Source organism: Coloeus monedula (assembly GCF_965178545.1).
Source record: "Coloeus monedula genome assembly, chromosome: 4".
In the NCBI taxonomy this organism is placed as follows: domain Eukaryota; kingdom Metazoa; phylum Chordata; class Aves; order Passeriformes; family Corvidae; genus Coloeus; species Coloeus monedula.
The window spans coordinates 35,850,805-35,877,389 of NC_138784.1; the positions used below are offsets into that span (position 1 = coordinate 35,850,805).

The 26,585-nt window shown below is 36.4% G+C and overlaps 1 protein-coding gene across 2 annotated transcripts in view; it reads right to left on the minus strand.

The window, feature by feature from the left end:
• TMTC2 (transmembrane O-mannosyltransferase targeting cadherins 2) overlaps window positions 1–26,585 on the minus strand; it is a 236,895-nt gene that overhangs the window by 19,997 nt on the left and 190,313 nt on the right. For both annotated transcript variants that reach the window (XM_082280656.1, XM_082280657.1), the window contains exons 9-11: window positions 24,374–24,455; window positions 10,607–10,721; window positions 3,599–3,662 (exon numbers count right to left, since the gene is read on the minus strand). In XM_082280656.1, the coding sequence (XP_082136782.1) occupies window positions 3,599–3,662; window positions 10,607–10,721; window positions 24,374–24,455 (261 nt within the window). The remainder of the gene's footprint in view (window positions 1–3,598; window positions 3,663–10,606; window positions 10,722–24,373; window positions 24,456–26,585) is intronic.

A 26,585-nucleotide genomic window follows, 5' to 3' on the forward strand; every position in this document is an offset into this window, starting at 1 on the left:
CTCCTTTTCAGCTGGTGCAGCTATTGTACCAAAGTTTCTTAATTCTTTTACCATCTGCAGACAGAATGTGTATCCAAAAGCAAAGATGGCATTCCAGATGTGGATATACATTTTAACGCACCTTTGCTGGATTCAGTCGCTCCTTTACTGAGTATAGTTTTCTTGGAAATACTTTATTCATTGTAATAAGGTTTGTCACAAAAAAGTAAATTGTATTCTCAGACCTCTCAGAATTAGTTCAGTGATGAATGAATCACCCCCAATATTGCAAAAATAAAATCTTTTAATGTTTGCTTTCTTAAAAACAATAGGCTGCAAGTTTCAGAGAAGTTACATTTTCTGTAACCAAGTACTGTGTTTCTGGCAATGTTTTTAGCTGTCTTAGTCACAACCTTTGTAAAAATGGATTAGTTGAATGAGAATGTGACTCAGACATGCAGGCGTATTGGTTGCTCTCTCTTGTTCTCCCATTCGGAGACGCTGAAATAAAAGGGCTTGTCTAGGAGACAAATGCAAGAGTGGAGACTGTTGTCTGGAAAAAGCACTAAAATAGCCAATTAAATATCTCTGAAAGTAGTAACTCAGATGGCCATTTAAACTGGACATGGATGTAGAAAAGCTCAGCAGAGCAGTTTCTGGATCCAAAGGGCTTATACATTAGGCAGCAGATGAGGAACCGTGCATACAGTACTGCTTCAATACAAAAGCAACAGGAATGGTTGAGAAACCAAAGAAAGGGATGCAAAAGGAAAACAAAGAGAGAATGCTGAGAACAAAACTCTGTCATGATAGCTAAATGAGCATAAAAAATTCACTAACAATCAGTAAAAGATTGAGTTTACAGTATTACTAAAATATCTTATTGCTCTTAAGGACTGTATCTTATAGTAGCAATATTAGAGATATACAATATGTTATATCAGTAAAGACATGGATGCAAGAGAGTGGAAATCCGAGTTTTGTTTCAGGCTGTGCTAGCTGAAAATCTTTCAGGAGCTAGGCATTGGTCTAATTCTAAAGAATAACTGATAATTTAATTGTCTTGGATCAGTGAAAGAAGGAACTTGATAACAATGAAATAGACCTTCAGCTTGGGATCTGGCCAAGTGACTGGGGAACCAAAGGTAAAAAGTCATACTGAAAAAAAGCAGAGAGCCAGTTTACTTGGGATGCTGCTCCCTAATTCACTCATGTCGAACAGTACTGTTTAAAGCACCAGAAGAAGGAAGATTCTTGTTAAACAGAAACTTTCAGCACCTAATTATACTAGTAACAAGGCTGATCCACTGTACAGAATGAGACTTCAATGCTGTCACAGTATTCTCACTGAGAGGCAATCTGGGGACAGACCTCTTAGCAGCTAAACAGGTGCATGCAAATATACATATAGATATGTGTATACATACATGGAATGGTAGGAATCTGTATATTACATCACATGAATACATCTAGTATTTTGAATTTTCTGTCAAGAAATGTTTCTAGACCATTAAAGATGGATACAAAAAATAAAACAAAAATCCTTCAAGCACTTATTCTGCCTAAGGATATCAGTTAGACTCATAATTTTGCTGATCCTTCATACTCATAAGACAGTGAGAGGATACATAGGCCATATACAAAACAACAAAATCAACTGTGGGCATTTTCAGGCTGTGAGGATGGTTCCTACACAGCTCTGGACTGGATCACTGCAGTCTCTAGGACAATACCTGGACACACTCTAAGCAGCTGGTTCAGTCAGCACTAGAGAATAGTTCTGGGCACATTTAATTTCTCGGTACAGATGGAGTCATGAAGTACACAGTTCTTCACTAATTCGCATTCCATGCTCCTTTGGAAAGATTGGGAGCTTCTGTCTTACCATGCATGCATTAAACTGCTTACTACCAAGTAAGCCATCCTCAAGTGAGTTCTTTTCCTCCCAATCTGAAACTATTACGGTAAATTTGAGAGTTAATAACAATAAGAAAGATATGTTTGACTACTTCTGGTTTTGTTTACATTTTTGAGAAATACCCCTATAAAGTCATCAGACAGTTGATAATGGCTGTGAAAATGGATAGAAGTTTCCCACTCTTAACCAATAAAATAGTCTTAAAAACCATAGGCACACCATGCTGAGCTACAAAATTAAATTATCATCTTGAATATAAAAGTGAAATTATCTTTTGAAGAAAGCTGAACACCAGTACCTATTGGATTTTTACTTACAAAAATCAAAGTTAGAAGAAAATTTCTACAACAAGTTGTTTTGATAATCTTATCCTTCAAAAAGGATACTTTGGTCATAATATGTAAAGCTTGTCATCAATAATGAGAATTATCCATTGCTATGAGCTTGCTGCCAGTCACTCCAAAGCTCTCTGAGAAATCTCACACATATAACGATATTTATATAGGGTTATACACAATAAACTTATTTCTGAGTTTCTGAGAAGCATTTTGAGCATACAATGAACCACAGAAAAGAAGAATTGTACCAATTTGCAGACAGTTGAGAGAATCCTTTCAACATTAAGGCATCCTCTTAGAAAAAAAAATGAGGCAAAAAAGTCTTGCATCTAAAAGCATTGTGAATCACAAAGTCTTTATTGTTATTTCACAAACTATGAAGCAATGAAATAAGTAGGTTTTTGAGAGTTTTTAAGAGACAGTGTGAAAGTCTGTAATTTCATATGAATACGTCATTATGGGTTTTTTTGATTATATTTTGTTAGCTTGTTTTGAGTCTTAGCTGGTGCTGCTTTTGATTCTTAGCTCTGAAAACTCTTTTAAGCCTTTTTTTTTTTTTAATTTGGATTTTTCCTTTTTGTTTACTGCATTTGCTGACTTGTATCCTCAAATTTGGCACTACAGAATTCTGTGACAGAAATTTTCCTAGATTTGATTTATTGCATAGACAAAATGTTATGTATTTAAAATAAATTCTGCCCCATTTATATTCATGATTTTTCCCCCAAAATGTGACAGCAATTGAAAAGAAATATAATATTAAGGAAAAAATGGGAAGTAAAAAATATTTTATTTCTTTAATTCCTGATGCAATGAAAATTGAACATAAGCTTCCCTTTTTAAAAAGCATCTGTCACTTACTCCTACATATATCTGCTCAATGAATAAGTATTTCTTTGCCAATATGCAACTACATCAGAGGTAAGTATCTTTAAGTTTGCTGAACAATGTTTGCCAGAAGTTCATGACAGATGAAAATGCATAAATGTATTATTAAAAATGCCTTTAACAGTAGCTCACAGGATAGCCTTTCATTCTCTTTTACTAGTGAAAAGAGATGGAATTGGAAAAGCTTTCCAAACTTAACACATTTCAACACAGATAAATAAATCTAAATCTAGAAGTCTTTTCCAAGTATGTTACCAAAGTAAGACTTATGGCTAGATCACTTCACTGAGGCAATCTGAAAGTGCAGTGGTTGGTTTGACAAATGAACAGCTTCATCTGACTACCCAATAATTAACCATTAAAAGAACATATATAACACAGGCTGAGAGATCAAATGCTCCAGCAAGACACAAAGGGTTCAGTACGTAGCACGTTCATCAACTTAAGTAACAGATATCCTTAAGAAGGTACTTACATCAGGTCTTAATCCTGCTGCCATTTCATAGTACTTCTCAGCCTCTCCATTAAGACTGGCTTGTCTACCAGGATGGAAAAGAACAACACAGTTACACCTCATTTTCCTCAGGTTAAAATGAAACCATACCTACAGAAGCATAGCTAAAAACTAAATGCTGCAACTACTCCCTGCTGTTTAAAGATATTGCCTTAACAAATGCACAAAATATGTAAACCTAGAAGTTTTCTAATAGTTCAGAATGTCCATTAATACAACTCCATTTTCTTTCTAGTTCTGAAATGATATTAGTACATAATGGAAAGAAACACCGAAGGCTGAACACAGAAGAAAACATGGCTCATTTTTTGTAATCAGACATACTTTAAATTCTGAAACTGTACAATATGTACAATACAATAATGTAGTTTCTCACTCTGTGCCTTCCTAAAACCACTATAATTCCAGTTAAAAAAAAAAAAAAAAAAGGAAAAAAAGTAGGGAACATAAAGATTTCCGAAAACTAGGTTTCTGTGATTGAGGGAATTCATTCAGAAAGGAGTTCTGATTTCAACATTCACTCACATCATTCTGAGAAGGAATTTAAATGTAGATCTCGTATCCCAAGAGAGTAAGATGAGTTTCTGGGTACCTGAAGCAACATCATCTTAACACTTTTTCTTCTCCTTACTACTATTGTCAGCATCTACATGGTCCTAGTAGTTGAGGTTTTATTTCTTCTCCTGAGTTTCTAGTTTAATGTCTTCAAACAAAAATACAGTATGTTGCCAAAGAAATCAAAACATGTTTTTGTCTCAACAGGCCCTTTTTATCTCTTCTCTCAAATTCCTCTCTTCTCCTTTTGTGTCCACCTTCTTAATTTCCCCTAACTGTTCATTTTGGCTACTGGTCCAGTGAATATCAGTTGATCACATACATGTCAAGAGAAAGGTGGTAAATCTGCAAGAATAGCCAAGTAGGACTCTCAGGTGGGCTACCTATCTTCTGCTAAAGTTATTTGCTATTTTCCTATGAAGAGTTAAATCCTTTCATAGGACAGTAAGGACAAGAGATCTTCAGCATATTTGTGTTTGTTATGTGATTACAGATGCATTCCTGTGATAGAAAATGGAAACATTAGAAAACAAGGATAAGACTGTGTAGGGTTGGCTGTTTGATTTCTTTTTTCCTTTTTTTTCTGCTTTTGTGAACATTTACTAGTTCAAAAAGCATCAATCAACTGAGCCCTTGTGTCTGGAGATTTTACCTTGTTCATTACATGAGCCTTTACATGCTCTGTTATCAAATTGTGTTCTAATTTTGTTTCAATCCACCCAGATTTTAAACATTAGTCACATAATACACGATAGGCAATTAATCCCAATCACCACATTTTGACAGCTATTGGTCTTGGGAGCAGAAAGGGAGAAAAGATAATCCCTTTGAAGTTTCTCACGTAATTCCTGTGCAAGCTGAAACCACTTCATGACTAACAATTTGCTAAATAGAACCTGGTTTATACCTGTTAACTGTTTTAAATTACTTTGCACATGTATCATTGACTCAGTGGTTGCAGTGGTTAGAAATGATTGAATGTCTAAAAATATTCATTCAACCTGCTTCTGAATCACTCCTGCTGGGCATCAGCAGCACTTGAAATGATTGCAAAAAAAAAGTAATCTCATACTTAGGAATTTCAGTATTTACAGCAAGGTACTATAAAATGAAACATGTTACAGAGTTGGGTTTTTTTTCCTGTTTGCACAAAACTGTCAGGACACAACTCACTTCTGAAAGTGGTGAAATAGCATACAATAAACAAGGTGCCTTACCCAGGAGGCAAATACAAATGGTACACTTCACCTCCAAGAAGAGTTGCTGGCATGTGAGTGTGGAACACATTAAAATCCTGTCCTCCTTTTAGGCCAGTGGAAATACATGGATCTCTTTCCTGCCACATGTACATCTTGAAACATGGATCATTCATTGCTAAGTTGAAATCAGTTTGAATATATAGTTCTCCATTAAAAACAGTTTATAGAAATGAATGCACAACACAGTAACCTGATCAGGAAAATGCCACTTCAATTTTTGAGGCATTCACCAACAGTTCCTTTAGTTAAGATGCTGCAGAATTCTGGTTCCCATTTTCACTGCAAATCTAAGCTAGAAATTAATTATGTTAAGCCCTGAAACAGCTTTCCCTTGAGAAAAATTAAAGGCACAGAGGTAGGAAATTGCAGTAACCCTATGCCACTGAGCAGTAAAGAGCTCTGGATCAACGTCAAATAATGGAATGACACTATTAAAAGTAACATAAATCACATTAGAGTAAAATATTAGAAAAAATGTTGATAATAAAACAGAGAGGAAGGAAAGGGAGCAAAGAGAGGTTCAGAAGAGAGTCTTTTTCATAGTTATGAGCTATATTTTAACCTCTATCCTAAATCTTTTCATGAGGACTGACCTTGAAAACACATCTGATTTTCCCCACTAAAAACTAGCACCCAATCTCATTTTAAGGGAAAAAATGTTTCCACTTTTTATTCTCTCATATCTCTTAACCTGAGCTTCCAGACCAAGCAATTCCCCATATTTAGTTCCAGCTGACTGACAGTGACACCTAATAAATGTGCTTGACAACACATCAGTCTTAGATTCTCCTGACACCCAGCTATAATCAGTTTACATTCATTTTGAATTTTTACATTGCTACTGGAAAAAATACTGTTTTAAGAGAAAAACACCACCAATGCTGACTGGTTTAGATACATGTGAGTGGGAAAGGGTTAGTTTTAATCTGCCTGCTGCTTGGTACAAGGCTTCAGACTGTTGATTTTTACAGTAAAATCATGGATGCCAGCACACCTACAAAAAAGTTTTCTTCAGTGATTCCTGTGTTAAAATGCTGAATGTTGATACTTGGCATTATTAATGGACCTTTTTGTGTAACAACAGAATTATAATCAGGTTCTATAATTAACTGCTCTGTTGCAATGAACCCTTCATCCACATTTTTCTGTTTTGAAAAATTATATAGACTATATGCTTTGCCATACATACATACATATTTAAGCACATAGATAATAATTAAAGAATGAATATAATCTGTTCAGACAATAACACAGGGTTAAGTGGTGCCTATGATACTGTAGCAGCAATTACACTCCATGTTTGGTCAGTGTATTCTGGAAAGCCAAAATACTCTTACAGAAAATCACTGAAAAATGAAGACCATGTCATGTAGTACTGCTCTAATTTAGACTTCCGTTTTCAAACAGCCAATAAATATGCTGTAATTTCATGTCATATGAGATTTTCCCAGAAGAACCCTCTTACAAAAGCAAGGAAAAATTAATTATTCCTACAAAATGTGCTTTCAAGCAAATAAATCTTTTTCCCAAATTTATTTTCATGTGGAGACAAGGTGAAGTTCTTTTCCTGTTTCAAATTATCATGGCGATGCCACCACAGTGCCATCCCTCATTCTAAAAATAATCATTCCCTAGCCCACGGGAAACCTTGCTCGTGGCAGCTCACCTGGTCTACAAGGGCAAAGTGAACCTTAGCCCTTGTTAACACATGGTTCAGTCACTACAGCCACCGTGCCACATTGCACACACGCTTCACTGCTTTGCTGAGAGACTTCAAACTCCTATAAGCAAGAGCACTGCAAATACTACAAACGTAAAACACATGACCAGATACCATTTTAAGAACCACCCAAACAGCTGCATGACCCTTGAAGAAAGCTGTCTGGAAAACAAATTTGTTGAGAAAATGAATTTTACAGGCAAGTACTATGCAAGTTAAAAGTTACCAGACTGGTGCAAATAAATTAATTGCATTCATCCCACGTCCCACCCCTCTTATGGATGACTTGAATCATCTTGCATTGCACTAACAGGATGCTACAGAAGTCATTTAGGAAAAAAAATTAATAACTGTAATGTAATTAGGAAAGGGGAGGTCTCTCAATAATGCAAACAGAACTAAGTCATTAATTTTTTGACCTCAGATTCAGTCAGAGAGAGGAAATAAGCAATGTGGGAATATCTGAATGGAGGAGCAGAAGTTCTTGTGACTGCCAAACTGAGAACAGGCTATCTACAAATACAGCTACTGCATTTGGACCCAGCTGACAATTCTGTTTCAAGTTTAAGAAAAAGAAAATTAACTTGCAGCACTCCAGTTCAAAATTTTCAGAAGTTGTTAATTTTTATTTAGGTTGCATTTTAATTTTTTTCTCAGCAAGTAAGGGGATTTAAAAAAAAGGAAATATTTTAGCACTAGGCTAGAAAAATAAATTGCATTTCAAGAGAATGGTGTGTTTATTTTCTATCCAAAACAGCTGTAAACCAAGAAATGTCTTCATATTTCTGAGTCTTGTGACACTCCTTAGGCTAATGGTGGAAACAGTAGTAAGAGAAGAGAGAAGGATGAATCTTTCCTAATTCAAAAACACATCACTGTGTAAAATACTTAGTCTGAAAAAGAAAACATCAGAATCTATACAAAAATCTAAGCTGCTGTTATTATCTTGCAGCCATTTTGGAAATCTTGCATCATCCACATTAATATCAATTTCTGTCTCTTATTCCACAACACATCTTTAAAATTTATCCTGTGTCCCTCACAAGAGCAATTTCATTTTCATGCTCTGTGAACTTCTATAATGCATTTTCTATCTCACAGCTGTGCAGTTCATTCAAAATTCTTACTCACTTACCAGTCAGTTTTTACAGCTCTCTAGGGTACCTAAAGAGCAGTTGGTCACCTACTTGAAACTATGTCAGCCTTTCATTTATGACTGCCTTTAGCATTCAGTTTCTCGCTGTGTAACTCTGTGCCAGTTGGAGTACTCCCTTCTTTCCATCCTCCTTTGTGTCTTGGTAACTGTTTTCCTCTTGGAATCACCTCAGCTCTCCATTGTTCTAAAGATCCTAAAAATCATCTGCTTCTGAAGAGCCAGACTCGTGCTGGATTTGTAGCTGCTCTGTTACAATGAATGAATATGCATTGCCCTTGTCCAACAAGTATTATGGAAGCAATATATTTGAATCAATTGCTAAGTAAAGAAATGAACAAGGACAGACAACAAAATCATAACCTTTTAGCAAAAATCATTCAGATGCTAACACATGGGGTTTTAAGCAAATACTTGTCAGCACTGAATTCAGCTTTGCCACCCTGACTCTTGCTAAATCCTTCAGATCATTTTAGACCCTCAGAAAATATTAGGAAGACATTATGATCTTCCACAAAGAGAGACAAGTATTAGGTAAAAAAATTAGATCAACTGGGTATCCCAAAAGAGCACAAGGGATTCTAACTAAACTAAAGCAAGCCCCTATTTTTTTTTTTTAAGTGTTTCAGTTTGGTGCATTTTCTTTGTTTTTGAAGGTTTTGGCTTTTCACTTACAGTAGAAATCAAGAATGCAGCTTAGAATCACTGAGCTCATTGCTTGTCAAGGCCTCCCAAAAACAGTACACTCCCAACCAGATCAACTAGGGTAACCAAGGCTGATGTAGAGCACAGCAGCATAGCTGTTACTTTAAAAGTGAAAAAATACTCATATCCAGATGTAAATACATGTGCCTCAAAGACCTAGAATGCTACACTCAGTGCTCACAGAGAAAGCAGGAAATTTATTAAACCTATTTTCAAAATACTGTTGAACTACACCACCACATTTTAAAATACACACAATCCTACCACTAAACTACCTTCTACAACACATTCACTAATATCAGGAATCTGACTCCTCTATACCTTTCTAAATTCAGCTGTCATGCCTAACTTGCTATGCTTCTGTCTGTGAATCTGTAACATTAATCTAAATGTTTCAAATTACTGAATTCTATCTTGAGAGATATCATTCACAAAATAATCATGAGGAAGAGAAGGGTCTTTAAAATAGCCCATATGCCTCTGTCAAGTTGAACTATTGCTTACCAATGAGCCATTTGTCTTGGTTTCCTTTCTAATCTACAATCAGTAAGCATTATTTTCAAAAAGGTGTTTTGGGGCTTATTTCAAAATCATGGCACAGAAACCATAATTCTGAAACACAGGTCACTTGCCTGAAGCTCATTCTACCTTCTCTTTTATACGATTTTCTTTTTCTTTCATTTCTTATTTAATATGCTAAAAGTATAAAGCAGCCTAGTAAGATATCTTCATCAGAGAAATTATCTCAAGAACTGTTTTGTGCTAATGAAGTTTATTTTTTTTATTTCCTTTTTCATGCCTTTTCTATTCTTAGATACCATCTAAATGAAATCAAGTATCCTTAGAGCTGTTAAGCGGACAATAGACAATGATTAGATAGTTATCCTAGAAATAAGCATGGAGGATACCTATTACAGTAATGTGAGTTTAATGATAATGCTAAACTCACAGACAGAAGCTTAATGTTACTGAATAGCCAGGTCTGACAGCTTTAAAAGCTAAAATGGAAGTTGAAAGTTTTATTGTATTCAGATAGAAAGAATTAAATATAAGACTACATCTTAGATCACAGATTCTGAGAATATCACTAATTGCTCCTATGAGTCTCAAAGTCATTATCAGCCCGGGAATATTTAGATTTCTAATTATCATAGTGTTCCCTACTGATACTACCAGAAATCTTCAATATTCTATATTTACATCCAGATGAGAAATATGGTGTCCTCTTTTCAGTTGCTATGCACACTAAAATTTTAAAAATCAGGTGAAAGGAAATCCTGCAGAAGGTTCTTCCCAAAAGAAAGACTTGTTCTCATATGCAAGCAAAATAATTACCTGCTTGTGAACAACAGAAGTTTTGAAGGTAGGAAATTATGATAAATAGAATTTAAGAAATGCAAAGTGCTAAATGCTGCAGCAATTTCATTCCACTTCTTTGTATCTTATTAGCAATAATATTGAATTATTCAAAAGAGTTGCTGGGCTTTAAAAAGAATCCTACATAAGCAAAGGCTATAAAGACTTTTTTCCTCCAAAAAAAGAGGAAAACCAAGTGAGGCATATGTAAAAGCACTAACCTGAGCATATGGGCTGCATTGAAAACAACATCGAATTCCGTATTATCAAGTTCAGCTGCTTTCTTTGCCATTTCAGCTGCTTCTATCAGGCGGGATTCTTCTAGGAGGAACTGACCTGCAACAGAGTGCATGGACATGAGCCCACAGAAAATACTGATGTAATGTATATCGGACAGTGTAGTCAGGAAAAGGAATTACCAAAAAAAAAATAAAAGCAACAAACCAACATCTCAGGTTCAATGTTTAGTTATTTGTTGATCTGCTCTGTATTTCAATATCTTTAAAACATAGTCAATGCAGAAAAATTGCAATAAATATGACAAGTAATAACAGTATTTGTGGAATATATTTCAGAAAAATGAGAAAAACTCAGCCATCAAGAAACAATACTCCCAAACCCCAAGAAGCCTGCCATTTGAGAATTTGCCTTTCTGCCTATACAATGATATTTACCTCCTCAAAACAAATTGAAATAAAATAGCATCTACAAATTAAACACATTCCCGTTTTAAAAGTGTATCCCAAAATCATATAGAATGATAAGTTTTTGTAATACATACATGATAACATATTTTTTCAGCCTCAGAATTCTAAGCTGTATTTGCTTTAAAACCATTATACATATATGTATACATTAATGGGCTGGTATTTTATCATGTATTTCAGTAACGCTAAAAGAATCACAACAGGTAGCTTTTTACAAGTTTCCTATATGATACTTACCTCTCACATTAAACAAAAATATAAGATGGCTAAAATCAAGTGACTCAGTTTTGACAAATGAAATTATCATAATCATTAAACCAAATATAAACTGAAAACAATCAATAATTTAGCATTAATCAAGCTTTAACTGAAGTACAGTAGTTCCAAAACAAAAGATGTAACATACAGTACAACTCCATCAAAATAAGTTTTCCTTTGAAGAAGGTGAAAAAAAGAATTTGGAAGATACTCAAACAACCTTATTTTTGCTTCTTTCAAAGCTTTTCACACCTAATTTGTAAAATATGTCATTTTTTGCAACGACTTTTTAAAGGAATTCATCTTTTATGAACTACATCATAGTCTCTTTGCCTACATAACTTTACATTTGGAAAAGCTATCCTAAAGCATAGTGATTATACATTCCAGAATCCCATTCCTCCCTTTTTATCTTACTTTGCAAAATAGGATCTCTGAACCAAAACTCTGCCATGCCGCCCCTAACCACAAGCCTCACGAGGAACAATATACCATATAAGCAAATTACTTCCTCTCACGGTGAGGGATTTTCTCTTTTTTCTTTCCTCCTTTCCTCATGCATTCCCATTGCTCACATACTTGCTATGTGCTTATGCAAAAAATCCCCTTAACGAGAGCTAGCAAGGTCTGTACAAGCATTGTGAACCCAGTGATGCTTTGGTACAACAAAGACATTTGCAGAAGGAATAATTTCAATACAAAAAGTGATGAAAGGCAGCTTTCTTAGCTTTTTGTTTTCTCTGTAGATACATTTCGGCTTGGGAGAATTGGCAGATTATTTACTCAGTCTCCTATATCTTAATTATTGAGATCTGCAAAACTTGTAAAAACATTCTGGTGCCTTCCTGCATTCACAGCATAAGGTTTGCTTGCTTTAGTTACATCCACACTCTAATATGAGCCCCACTTTGATGCAGTACAATGCTTTGTGCTTACTGCACCCAAAAGCAGATGATTTATAAAAAAAACCTTCTTACACAGGAAAATAAGTAAAGAAATAAATAAAAAGAGAGAAAAAACATAGGAAGAGAACATGGTTTGAGAACAGTTTGGACCACAAGAAATTAATTTGTCTTCAGAATTATAAATCAGTGGTTGAACTGTTAATGCAAGTCTCTTAATGGAAGTTTCTTCTAAAAGGAAAAAAATCTGACAAAACCTAAAAGTTTACCTTTATTTTTTTTTTTTTAATCTCTTTTTTTTTCTTTTGGATACAATATCAGAGTATGCCTTATATGCAGCAGGACAAACTCAGATTTGAATCTGAAAATTCTCCAAGGAAATCCAAATAAAATAGTTCATATCTGTTGATTTGGGCTGAATTCCCATTTTCTTTAAAGAGCAATCTTTGAAATAAGCTTGACCAACTAGTATTCCAATTCTCTTCCAATGAACGAAGCAAAACAGTATCCCTAATCTTTAGGTTCATGTTAAAACAAACCAGCCATAAATTGTTAACATTAAGGTACTTTTGCTAATGAAAGTCCTGGATTAGCAGAGTGAAACACTAGTAAGTAGATGTGCTATTAATACATTCAGCCAGGGGGAAGAAGGAACATATAAGTAAAAGTTTCAGTTCCTCAGAAAAGCCAATTCTAGGACTGTGCATTACCATACACAAGTCTCTCCCCTACTGGAGGTGGTATTAACAGTCGCAATAACTCATGCTGAGTGGGTAAGTAGCAGATGATATATATATATGAAACCAACTGTATTATCCTCTATACACCTCTATACAGCCCTTATAGAGCTCCATTTCAGGGCCAGTTCTTTTCATAAATGACTTGGATGCAGGACTTAAAGGCATACTAAGTAAGTTTGCAGTGATACTAAACTGGGAGAAGTTGTGGACTCCCCTGAGGGCAAGTGCTGGATTATGCACCTGCGATGGGGCAAGCCTGGATGTATGGAGAGACTGGGGAATGAGCTGCTGGTAAACAGCACCATGGAAAGGAACCTGGGGGTCCTGGTAGATTGCAAGTTGAACATGAGCCAGCAGTGCCCTGGCACTGAGAGCCAGTTGAGGGAGGTGATTTTCCCACTCTGCAGTGGTTTGGTCTTGCCTTGACTATTGTGTGCAGTTTTGGGCACCACAACATAAGAAATTTATAAAGCTATTAGAGAGCATCCAGAGGAGGGCTGCTGATCAAAGATTTCCTTAATTGCTTGGGCTACAAATAAAATTCACTGCAACTTTCTCAATCTAGTGAAAAAGTCAATATCTGAGTGTACAGGTGTGTGGTGGGTTGTCCCCTGCCAGTATCCAAGCACTCACAGAGGGTGAGGGGAGAAAACAGAAGAGCAAAACCAAGAAAATCTCTGCATCAAGATAAAGACAGTTTAATATGGGGAAGAAGCTCTCCCCGCCCCCCCCCCCCCTCCCCCAACGAAAAGAGCAAACAGCAAAGTGAAGGAAACTTCTCATCACTTCTCACAGGTAGACAGATGCCCAGCCAGTCTCCAAAGAGCCACCTCAGAAGCCAAAAACCTTCGTCTTTCTCTACCCCAGATTTTATTGCTGAACATGATGTTATATGGACTGTTACATCTATCCCTTTGGCCAGCTCAGGTCAGCTGTCCAAGCTGTGCCCCCTCTCAAAAAGACAAAGCCTTGACACTGCTCAAACACTATTCAGCAACAGCCAAAACACTGCTGTGTTATCAAGGCTGGTTTAGTCACAAATTCAAAACAAGGCATCATCCAGGCTGCTATAAAGTTAACACTATCCCAGCCAGACCCAGTACAAGGTGGAAACTTTCAGTTGAAAATTGATTTGCCAAGTTGTCCTGAAAGGCAGACTAGTTTTATTCACACATCTCTATTTAATTTAAAGCACCTAAGTAGAAAAATACCATTTTGAAAAACATTAGCTGCCATTCCTTTTAATCTGATATACCAAATTCATACAAGAATGAACTAGATTAGCAGTTTACTGCTGCACTTTCTTCATTAAAAAACAGACTTCTGAACCTTTCCTGTCACAGCCATAAAGAGGTTTTCCCAAGAGAAGAGCACAAGCAGGGTGTAATATTGGCAAGGTGTTGAAGGTGGATCAGAAGGTATGATCCACAAGCCCCTGGATCCAGGAACCACTTGTGTGGGTCTAAATTTATATGTAGGATTTTCTTCTCTGACAAGCAGCTTGCAAACCTCATGATTTATGAGATACTGCCCAACATCACAGAGAGCTTACTTATTGCAGGTGTCACGATTCCAACTCTTGCCAACAATATAAATTATGGTAGCCTGACTGTTTTTTGGAATCACAATAGCTTTTGAGAAAGCAGCCTTCCTGAAGCTCCAAATTCCACATTTTCCTACCTAAAGGAAAGCATATTTTTCATTACTCTTCTGAACTGGAAGTGGGAAATCCATAGTCCAGGTTCAGATGTGACTTTCAAAAACACTGTTCTTTGCCTGGAATGTACTTTTTTAAATATAATTTTCCAGCTTTCTTGACAGACAGCACAGGGGTGAGTATAAATGTGTAGTAAAGAGTTTTTAAAGGCCTTTGATAGCAGAAAACTGATTCAATACTTCACAATCCTCTTAGCCACTTTTCCCTAAACTATCTAAGAATCAGAAATAGAATTAAAGCTGCTGAATTCTGTACCTGCAGCCTTGTTCAAACTTATTTTCATTGCAAACCATCAACAGTGGTTCTGAGTCTATATTTCACCAAAAAGTTTTGGGGCAATATATGCAATCTACTGAAAAATAAGATATAAGCATGTATGTAATTTAAGCAAGAACAAAAAAATTCCAGTTCCTAGCAATTGAAAAGAACAGTTTATTTTGATCTTTTTTCAATTTAAAAAAAATATTTATCCACAGAAATGAAAGCATACAGCCCTCTATCCTGTATAATTGTCTCTCTAAAATGATCATGAACATTTGCAAAGCATTTGTTAAGACATGCACCACCAGCAATTTAAAAGCTATACATCTGAACTGGTAGTTCTGCTGCTTTCTTGTAACAAGAAAGGTATTAATTGGTTGGGATATGTCTGTGTGTAAAAATCTTTTATGTTCAGAGCACAAAGGCATTAGTGTGTTCCTCTAGAATGGGCTTAACTATTCCTTGCAGGCACTGTGAGCTTTTATTTTACTAGATAAAACTGCAATTTGCTTAATTTACTAGATAAAAGTGCAATTTGCACCAATCTTTTGGTTGAAATGTTCCCTCTTTTACTCACTGGCAACCATACAAAGGTACTTTGTCCCAGAACAGAGTAGATTTCTGAAATAGCTCATCTTGCTGGTGTTGCTTTTGAAAAGAACCATCTTAAATGTTCTCAGAATACTGCTGGTTCTGCATTTACTCAGGTTGCAATGACAGACTTGTGTGGCGATATCTTTAGAAATCCAAACAAAACTGAGTAAACTACCTTCTGAATAATAATGAAAAAAACTTCCAGTGCCATCCTAGTAGGAATTTGATTCGTTTAATATACATTTCTCACCAAGTCTTCTGCTTCTTATCTTCTTCAAAGGAGTTTTTTACTTCCACAACACCAAAAGTGGCTCTATCAAGACTCAACTGTAAAGTCTGTTTGTAATAAACTTCACTAGAAGTTCTTTCAGCTCACTCAACATTGAGGATTTGAAGCTGAATACATGCTGGTGCTTTCAAAGCATTTCAAGCTTCAACAGAAATCAGAAGAGGGAGCAGATTCTGGCTGACTTAATGCATTGTATCTTGTCTTTGATGCAGATGATGTCTTGAGAGCAAAATTACATTGTCAGTGGCATGAGCAGAGCCATCACTGAAGTTACTATCAACTTCAGCTCTGCTGTGGCAATGCAGAGCTCAAGAGCTGATGCAACCAGAGATTGCTAAATGGAAAATTTAAACTGCATTCGGTGGAAGAAATGAGGAGAGACCTTGTCTGCAAGTTGATTTCCAAAGTATTTCAGGTGATGAATCAATGTTGCAAGATGCAAAGTCAACAGACATGACCTAATGTAACTGTTTCCTTTAGGAGTTTCAAAACATTCACTGGCTGTGAAGGAGCAGTTCCCAGAGCAAGGGAATGTTTGCTTAAAAATCCTGCTTTTCCAGGCCTGTGTAGACAATTTTTTGCTGAATGTGGAGGATTTGATAGGAGAAACAAAGGCAATTATTCCATGAAAATGACATACACAGAAATACTAAGTAAGCCAGTGGGTGCTGAATGGTCAATATATGGGCTGGCTTGAAAAAGACTTTTTTTTTTATTAGCCTTTTTCTTTGTCTGAAACACTTACCTGTTGCAGTTGTGCTAAATATACCACTGGATGTCATCCAGAGCATGATCACAGATAAGAGAGAAAAAATTAACTAGCAAACCTTTGGGACTTGATGACTAAACTTGTGACTACATCTGGATCACTGAAAGCTCTCACCAAACCAAAAGATTAATGATGAAAATATATACTACAGAGGACCTCATGATTTACAAATATTGAGGAAGATTCTGGACTCTATATCATCTCCCAGACACCTGGTGATGTATAAGGTTTGGAAACACGAAATTTGGATGAAAAAGAACTATCCAGTTGCACTTTTGTAGCAGCTTCATGCTATCTCTACAAAAATCCTCATGAGATAGTACTCATAGGTCAAAACATATGACCATTAGCAAAGAAGCCTCCAGCATTGTTCGTGCCACAAAGCCTCCAGCATTGTTCATGTACATTTTTCAGTCCCTAGAAACACTACATTTTGACAATATGGAAGAAGCACAAAGGCACATTTCTAACCCTGTCTCTGATCAGCAGTATGTATATCACATCTCTTGAGCAGTCCAGTATATTGTGCTGAGGAAGCAGAGTCCACTACGTATTTGAGATGTCAGAATGATTAGATTTAAGGCTAAACCCAAGGGAAGAGCCAGAAGCATGGAAACTCCACAGCATTTCAGGTCAGTGACCTAGCTTGTTTGGAAATACTCCACTGCATTCCACTTTAGTGATTGGTTCTAAAGGGAGTTTGGAAAAAATAGTTATTATAGTGGTCTGTAATAATCTTCTTTTAATGTTGTGTGATAAAAGTAACCTAGAGAGTCACAAAAAGGACTTAAAATTGGTAGATTGTTCTGAATAGCTCAGCATCTGGTACTATTTTTGTCTTCAGTTTGGAAGTAAGATATACTGCTGGTTAGTAGTAGCTGAAGATTTTCTTAAAGTTATTAGAGAGAGTTTGGGGAGCAGAAAGGTCAGAAGCTTAATGAAGTCTTTCTGCAAGGCAGTTAGATCTTCCTGTTTCAAGTCTAGAAATCCTGGCTTCTTGGAATTATCTTCATTGATATTGTAGGAGCAGGTATAAGCCACAGACCAAAGTCAAGACCCTGATTTAACGGCACTGTATATTCAAGACAGAGAGACCCTTTCTTCAAAGAGCACATATGTTCTACGAACATGTATTATTTGAGTATCATAAACTTGTTTCATTGGCAGAAAGGTTCATGAGTACATACTGGACTTAGTGATGGACATACTATATCTGGTTCACTTTGACCTCACCTCATCAAGGGATTTAATTTCTCAATGCAAAATCACCATGGAGTATCTGGGCTTTCCAATGTAGCAGATCCATGCACTTTTATTTATCATTTGGTATATACTGCATTTAGCTAGCCTATCAGCCAGAAATGGGATAATTCGTTCACTGGAATTATGGCTTGTGAAGTTTTATTTATTTCATTGATAAAAGTGAACACTGACCTACCTATGAACTAGGGTGACTTTTCTACCATCAACATAAAACTCTGCTACAGAAATTAATAAGATTTCATGAGCAGGTCATGGTTGATGTTTCTCTTATAAATACAACATCGATACTCTGTTTTTCATTAGTGCACTGTTTTCTTCATAGGAGCTTTTCCTTAAATATGTGGGGAAAAAAATACATCTTTCCTAGGCTGTTCTTCAGTCAATGAAGAGAAAAACCACAAAGCTCTAGCACTGAGAGCAATGAGACTACATGAAAATATTATAAATATAGCACATAGAATAATTTAGATTGGAAAAGACCTTCATGATCATTAAGTCCAATCTTTGACTGACCACCACCATACTCATTAAACCATAGTACTGAGTGCCATGATTAGTCTGTTCTTGAGCATCTCCAGGGATGGTGACTCCACAGCCTCTCTAAGCAGCCTGTTCCAATGCTTAACTATCCCTTTCAGTGAGAAAATTCTTCCTGATGTCCAACCTGAACCTCCCAGGCTCAGCTTGAGGTCACTTCCTTTTGTCCTGTCGCTGGTTGCCTGGGAGAAGAGGCTGACCCCCAGCTGGCTACAGCCTTTTTTCAGGTAGTTGGAGAGAGGTCTCTCCCGAGCCTCCTTTTCTCCAGGCTGAACAACCCCAGCTCCCTCAGCCACTCCTTGTAGGACTTGTGTTCCAGACCCTTCCCCAGCTCCACTGCCTTTCTCTGGGCATTCTCCAGCACCTCAGCGTCTTTCTTGTAGTGAAGGGCCCAGAACCAGACACAGGATTTGAGGTGCAGCTTCACCAGTGCCCAGCATAGGGGGAAAGCCACTGCCCTGGTCCTGCTGGCCACACTATTGCTGATACAGGCCAGGATGCCACTGGCCTTCTTGGTCACCCAGGCACAGGCTGGCTCGTGTTCAGCTGCTGACAACCAGCACCCCCAGGTGCTTTTCCTCTGCGCAGCTTTCCAGCCACTCTGCCCCCAGCCTGTAGTATTTCATGAGGTTGTTGTGACTGAAGTTCAGGATGTGGCACTTCACCGTACTGAACCTCAGTCTAAGCAGAAACATCTAAGGAAAAAATGAATTCACACCTGTAAATAGATAAAAATTCTCACACTCACTAACACATGTAAGCCTAAGACTTGATGACCAAAAAAAATGGTGCTAGAAAATTCACTGCTATCATATTTCAATGAAATATACTTTGATCCTTAAACCGTAGCAATTCCAGCCCATTTTCAGGCTGTGACATATGAGTCATCTTTGGAAGTAAGACACAAAAAAAGTGCTCAAAAACTTAGGTAAAAATTTAGGCATCGAAAAGGGCTAAGAGCCACTTGCAGAAACAGTGATTAGATAGACTAGGATGAAATTGAAAAACAATAAAAACAGCAGTAAAGAAATTAAATTTGCTTAAAAAGAAACAGATAATGTAAGAAAAACTGTAAAAATAACTCCTAAATTACCACAAATTCAAAAGTGAAAGACAATGTAAAAACAAAAGTATGTTTGGGAACATGTTAATCTGTTCTTTGTTCAATGAGGATATAGCTAATACATTTCAGTTTTATGTAATCTGAAAGTTTCTTTTTGTTTTACATCTCTAACTGGGAATGCACTTAAAAAGGCTGATGATCAATGTGAACTGCCAAATTAAGTGAATGCATAATTAATATAATGAGAATAATCCATTTTTATAATGAAAAAGGAATCTTTAAACAATTTAGAGTTATTAGAAAACATACATTATTCAAAGGAAACTATTTTAAAAGGAGGTCTCAACACCTATTAATAAAACAGAGTTAATTTGAACATCCTGTTGTATTCTAGACTTTTATATTCCAATTAAGCCATTACAAATATAAGGGAGAAGGGACCTCTACACACATTTATCTGGAAACCTCACTCCTTTTTCCCCTCTCTTTTATTCCCCACTCCATTTTCATCATGTTGGAGAGAGGCCACTGCATGCACTTTAAGAGGCATAGTGGCAAAACCTATTTTTAGCAAACAAGTAAAATGAAGTCTGCTTTAGTGGTTTTTTGGAGGTTTGTTTGGGTTTTTTTGTGTGTGGTTTTTACAGTTTTTGTTGTGTTGGGGTTTTTTTTGCTGTTGCTGTTTGCTTGGTTGTTTTTTTTTGTTTTTTTTTGTTTTTTTTTTAAACAGCAAATTATAAATAAAGTAAGACATTTCTGGAGGTAAAATCTTTACACAACAAATATCGCTATAGATTTATGGTGGGTTTTTTTTTAAGGAAAGCTAGTACAGAAAGCTTTCAACAATTTCTAACTCCTCAATTACACTGCATGCTACTTACAGAATAATTTTTTTTTCCCAAAAAGATGAGTACATGAGTATGCCACTGTTTGAAATTCACCTCATCTCTGTGCACTGACAAATTTTATTCATAATCTTTCTTCAACTTCTCCTGAGACAGGCTCAGTGCAGACAGAAATAGAGAGCTTTACATCTTTTGTGAATGGTCAATACTATATCCAAACCTACATAGTTCCTGAGCCATAAGGGCACTTGTCTGACCTGACTGAATGTTCCTATGTTGGGCACGTTTGGTAACAAATTTGACGTACTGACTCTTTAGATGCCACTACATTCTTAAAATATTTAGAAGACAGTTCCTTTTAACTTGATAGTTCATAGATACCTCTTTGTGGTTTCTAAGACTGACACTTAGATTCATTCCATTCATTTCATTGAGGCAAGCAGCTCAGAAAGAATCAATGGTCAACGGAGACCACTTCAATTATGTAATTATGTCATCAGTCTGTTGATGACAGACATTACCAAGATCTTGCAGGATTCAAAATGGCCTACTTGAGTTAAATGATCTAAGTAGAGTGGGATGCATTGACTGCCAATATCTTGAGTAGATGTGGGAAAGTCAGTTTGAAGAAAACTTTCCCAGAGAAACAAAATGGAAATTCAAAAATAAATAAATGTTAAGTTTGACCTCTTTTAGTCAAAAGTGTTCATTTTAGGCAGTCTTTAAAAAATGTGTATTAAAAATATCCAGTTAAAAGCATCAAACTTTGCAGAAGCATTCAAACTCAGTATCCAAAATAATTTCCTCCAGTGTTTTAGTTCAAAAATACATATATAGTGCAAAAAAAAAAAAAAAGGTGCTTCTACCCTCTTTCCTCTCTTGCTTTCTCTTCCTCCTGATTCACCAGAATTTTCTTTCATCTGTGAGGTGTTTTTGGTAGTGTACTGTATACTTGAGCAGTTTGCACCAGATCACTCATCAACACTCACATATTTGTAAGACAATGGTTTTGCACCAAGTTCAGATGTTCAGACAACTGGCATGTGAGAGGTAGAAAGGAAAGAAGGGCAAAAGAAACATGGTCAGGTGAGCAGCTGCCTGAATTTCCCTCTGAGAGGGAACTGCCATCCTCTTTGGTCACTAGAGTAAAAGCCACTTCCCCTTATGTCCAATGAAGTGGCATCATGTCAGCAGTCTACAGGGATTTGTATCTCTTCAGCTTTTCCACTATTTCTCCCTTCAGACATCTTTAGGCATAATGAGTCTGGGAAACACTGCTTCAAACTTAAATCCCCTTAAATCCAAAGGCAGCCAAGTACCTATAGAAAACTAATTATAATGCCAGCTTGAGCAGAGAAACATGTTGTGGCGGTACTTTTCGAGGAGCAACTGTGAAACTGTTCCCCTTCCTCCAAATTTTCATGTGATTAAATAAGCTGCCTCCTGCACCGAGTTATACCTAAAAACATCTTTGGCTTATGGCTTGAATTAAAGCACATTATAATACAAACATAAGCCTCTTAAAAGATACAGTATATTGACAGTTTTTCTCATAGCTTCAAAAAAAGTCCAGAAGGTTAGAAGTCAAAAAGAACATCTGCACAACCTGGAAACAAAATTTTAAGTGTATGCAATCCATGTGCACTTGGAAGAAAATCTTCAGCCCATTTATTCCTGCTACTCCATCAACACCCTGTCATGTCCCAACTGACCACTCTTTTCATTTGGCTGTTTTGTGAGGTATTTTTTTTAGGACTGATGCCAATTACTTTATTCTCTCTTCCAACATCTTCATGCTGAGAAAAAAAAGTAATCTCTAAGACTTACATGAAAAATACGGATGTAGTTCCCTATAATTAAACTCTTGGCATATGGGATGTAGAATGTACCTGTGACAAGGTGCTGGAACAAATTAATGAGATGGAGAGGCAAAGCTTAAAGTGTTCACTAGAGATTCCAATGGATTATTTGTAATGCCCCTGGTAACACACAGTACACAGTCCTCATTAATTCAAGAAATAGGTGGAAAGAAGAGAAATAAAGATAGGAAGAAAATAAAGGAAAAAGAGAAATAAAGAAAAAGCAAGGGTAATTTATTTCAAATTTTATAAAGTCCTGTGCCCAAAGCAACAAGGATTTGAGATCAGCTATACTACACAGACACAAGAGCCAAGCAGAAGCTACTCATAGCTACTTTGATATAAACATAGAATAACATCACTGAATCGGTGAGACGATCAGAGTTAAACAAATAAAAGGTTTCACATACATTCAGAAGAGCTCTCTGGGTATAATGCTACAAGAAAGAGACTGACTGACTGTTAAAGAGAACCTTCTTGTGTCTAATGCCCTTCAGTATCACTTCTTTCTATGCTGTGATTCCAAACACTAAATTTTGCCCTTCACTCCTAACCTGCTGAGTAGAACCTCACTTATGTTGCAATTATGACCTCTGCACAATGACAGAAACCACTTTTTGAACCTGGGACACAATAAAGGAAAAGTTGGCCAATGTTTTTAAGGAAAAACCTTAATGAAGAAACAACACACCACTTAAATATTGTAATTTGGTAATGAAGAAGTCAATATATCAGACACGAATGATGATTTGACTAACCATGCATTTTGTTTATAGGGTACTTGAAAATGAGACAGAGGGGATATTGCAGGAAAGGACAAGCAAGTTGATGAATAATGAGAGAAAAAGAAGACAATTCTAGACCTGTAATAAAATACACTATACTAACATCATTTGCTGAGATGGACTGTCGAGACCAACCATTGAATCTATATGCAAAGATTTCCGAATAACTGAGGACAGATTTTTTAATAGCAAAGGCTGAAAGGGGCTTGAGTAGGATTTCAAGAAACAATCAGCTCTAACTTTTCCTCACTGTCTTGAGATATACACAATACTTACATCCAATTGAAATAATGGGGCTTATATGCACAAATATCCCTATCATCTTTACCTGTACAGGCATAAGTAGAAGACAAGGCCATGAACTGCAATGTTTCATAATGTAAAATAATGCAACACTGGGCTACATTAATTTAAATGCAGTGACATGTTCTAAGTCCAAAGATTGATTCTGGGAATCTAACATACAGAATTTCATACTCCATATGACCAAACAGAAATACAACATGTGAGAAATTCAGACAAAGATATCACAGAGTAAAACCATTGTTATTATGTGAGATTAATTTTCCCTTTTGCCTACTCATTTTTATTTATTTTATCAGTTAGAATCAGAGGAGAAAATTAAAATAATACCCAAAGATATATATATTGTGGTTTGTGGTTCTCTATCTTCTTCCTAAACTAAGATTAAACTTATTACTTTCTATATGTTCCAACTGGCACAACGCAGCTTGTATTTTAAGATTTGTCCATTATCAGCTTTAAAATACAGTAAGAATTAGTCCATAAAGATAAATCATTTTGGTTCCCTGAGATTAAACACATGTGGAAATATTTTTTGCACATCTAGCAAAAACAATCCAAAGTTACAAAGATACCTTCAAATTAACTGTGTGCTTTATGCACGTACATGGCTTAGAAGGAAAGATACAGCCAACTTGTCAAAACCTTTTGTAATACTTAGCTGTTTCAAGCCAAGAAGGTGCTGGGAAGGAGGAAGATGTAAGGCCTGTAAGACACTTCAATATATAGAACCCACGCACACTAAAGTGAAACTTCTGGTTGCCCACCCACCAGCAATCAGTGAAGTCAGGCCAAAACTGTTAACATTAATATTCCAGGCCATGAAACTTTGACATACGGCAATAGACACCTTTGTTCTTTCCCAGAGAGACAGCAATACTGAAATTCCTCTCATAGGAGGAAAGCTATGCAAAATATGAACTCCTTCTCCCTCTAAAATGATTGAAAAATTGAAATGAAGTAATATATGGTAGATTAGTTTCTTTCCTTTTAAAGAAGATATTTTGCCAGTAGAACTTTTCAAACCTTTAATCACTTGGAGAGATTAACAGCAAACCTGGAATATGTGTGGAAATCCTATCTATCTGAAACGTACCATAATGCATGTAGCAGTTTCCTTTGGTAGGATCCAGCTGAATAGCCTTCATGAAGTACTTCTCTGCCTCACTCTTGCGTCCCTAAAAAAAAAAGGGGGGAAATTATTTTAACAGTGTGTCACCCTGGAGCAATCATGTATAGCTAAAATCTCCAAATTCCAGGCACTGGAGAAAAACAACTACTATTATCACTAGACTTTAACCTAAATAAATACGAATGTTTAAGTGCTATAGTAAGTTTTGTGGTCAGCTACTTTATGGAGCAGATCTCCAGACTGAGGAAGAAATGTATCCAACATCATCAATATCCAAGAAGTAAGGAAGGGGTAGAAACATTGCAGAAAGTATTATACAGGGCTTTTGGGTGAACATTAGCTCCATGCTACTCTTCTGGACAAGCATTACACTTACCCAAGCTAAAATCAGAAGGGAAACTAGGACAGAGCTTTAGTCATGCTCTTAAAAAAAAAAGTGGGTGGGGGGGATGGGGAAAGTAAAGCATGCCATGGTTTTATGAAATCACAGAATCCTAGAAGTTCTCATGTTGGAAGGGACCCATAAAGATCATTCACTCCCACACTCCCTGCTCCTCACAGGACTACCTAAAACCATGTGACTAAGCGTTTTCCAGATACTTCTTGAGCTCTGATAGGCTGGGTACTGTAACCATTTCCCTGCAGAGTGTGGTCCAGTGACCAGTCACCTCCACAGTGAAAAACCTTTTCCTAATATCCATTCTGAACTTCCCCTCGTGCAGATCCATTTCTTTTCCTCGTATCCTAAATAACACTATATACTCAGCCAAAGGTAAAGTTACCACAAATGAAAGTACATAAATACAAAATATTTTAGGGTTTAATGTGGAAAGTAAAAAAAAAAATGTATTTCTGATTTTAATGTGGGAAGTAAGATTTTATCAGAAATCAATTCTGACAACCATAAAACAACTGTAATAGAAATGGAAATTTTTAAAGACAATGGTCAATGGAATGACAAAATGGTCATGGGACAAAAACACCCAAAACCAACAAAACCAAAGCATAACAGAAATGATGGTAAAAAGAATAGACATTTTCTAAGACAGAAATTTCCTTATCACTGGAATCACCAACCACTATAGTTGCATTATGGTATAGAAGTGCCAGAGCAGATCCATTAGTGGTGATTATTCTTAAGAAAACTGTGATATTGGATCAGCCTTGTCTGACACTCAAACACAAATCAACATTGCATATTCAGTAAGACACCTGTGACTTGTTTATCCCTACCCCACGAATTAGCTGCTGTGGTTTGTGCTATAAAATAGGCAGCCTGCAGGATAAAGAAGAGTAAAGCTTAACCCCTGTGGAAGAAAGGCATTGTGGTCTGCACCTCTCGAGTTGCCTTGAGTGTTATTTCACAGATACAGCCACATAGGCTTTCTCAAGTTTTGTGGTCTGGAAACAGACATCCTGCACTATCCCACAAGTTAACATAGGAATAACAACGAGGTCTGTTCATGATTACAGCTGCTTTAGATTCTCAGTATTTCCCTCAGGGGTCTTAGAGACAATAAAATAGAGTGGAGGAAGTTGTGCAGCACACCAAGAACTATATGAAGACCAGGTTCCACCAAAACCAATACAGAGGCCATATTTCAAGAGATCATCCTGGCAGAGATACAAGCAGGCTTAACATTTACAATATTCCAGTTTCACAAAATGAATGTTCATTGCAGGTAAGAATTTAGCCTTACTATTTAGTAAGCTTCCTTTGGTAAACCCATATTCCTTAAAGTCAAATCCACATGGCACAAGGTTTCCCTCAACCCAATGGTGCAACTACATGATAGAGTACACTACCTTATACTGCAGTGGCTCATCCCTGCTTTATAAAAAAACCCAAACAACAAAACAACAAACCCACAAACAAAAAGCCCCAAACAAATAACCATATAACACATAGCCCAGACTGATTTTTCCTCTTTTACTAGTGCAGTAAAAACACACACACACACACATATATATATATTAAACACAATTTTTTAATAGCATACAACTATAGCTAAGAACAAAAAGTGATGAAGAAAATCATCATATATTAAAACAATTGGCAGGGGAAGGTGATAATCAAACACTCAGTTTTGCACATTTAAGTCCAAGGCTGGCAATTTTGGTCTGGCAAAAGTTACAATGACTTATCTATATTTAGTATCTCTTCAAAATGAGAGGC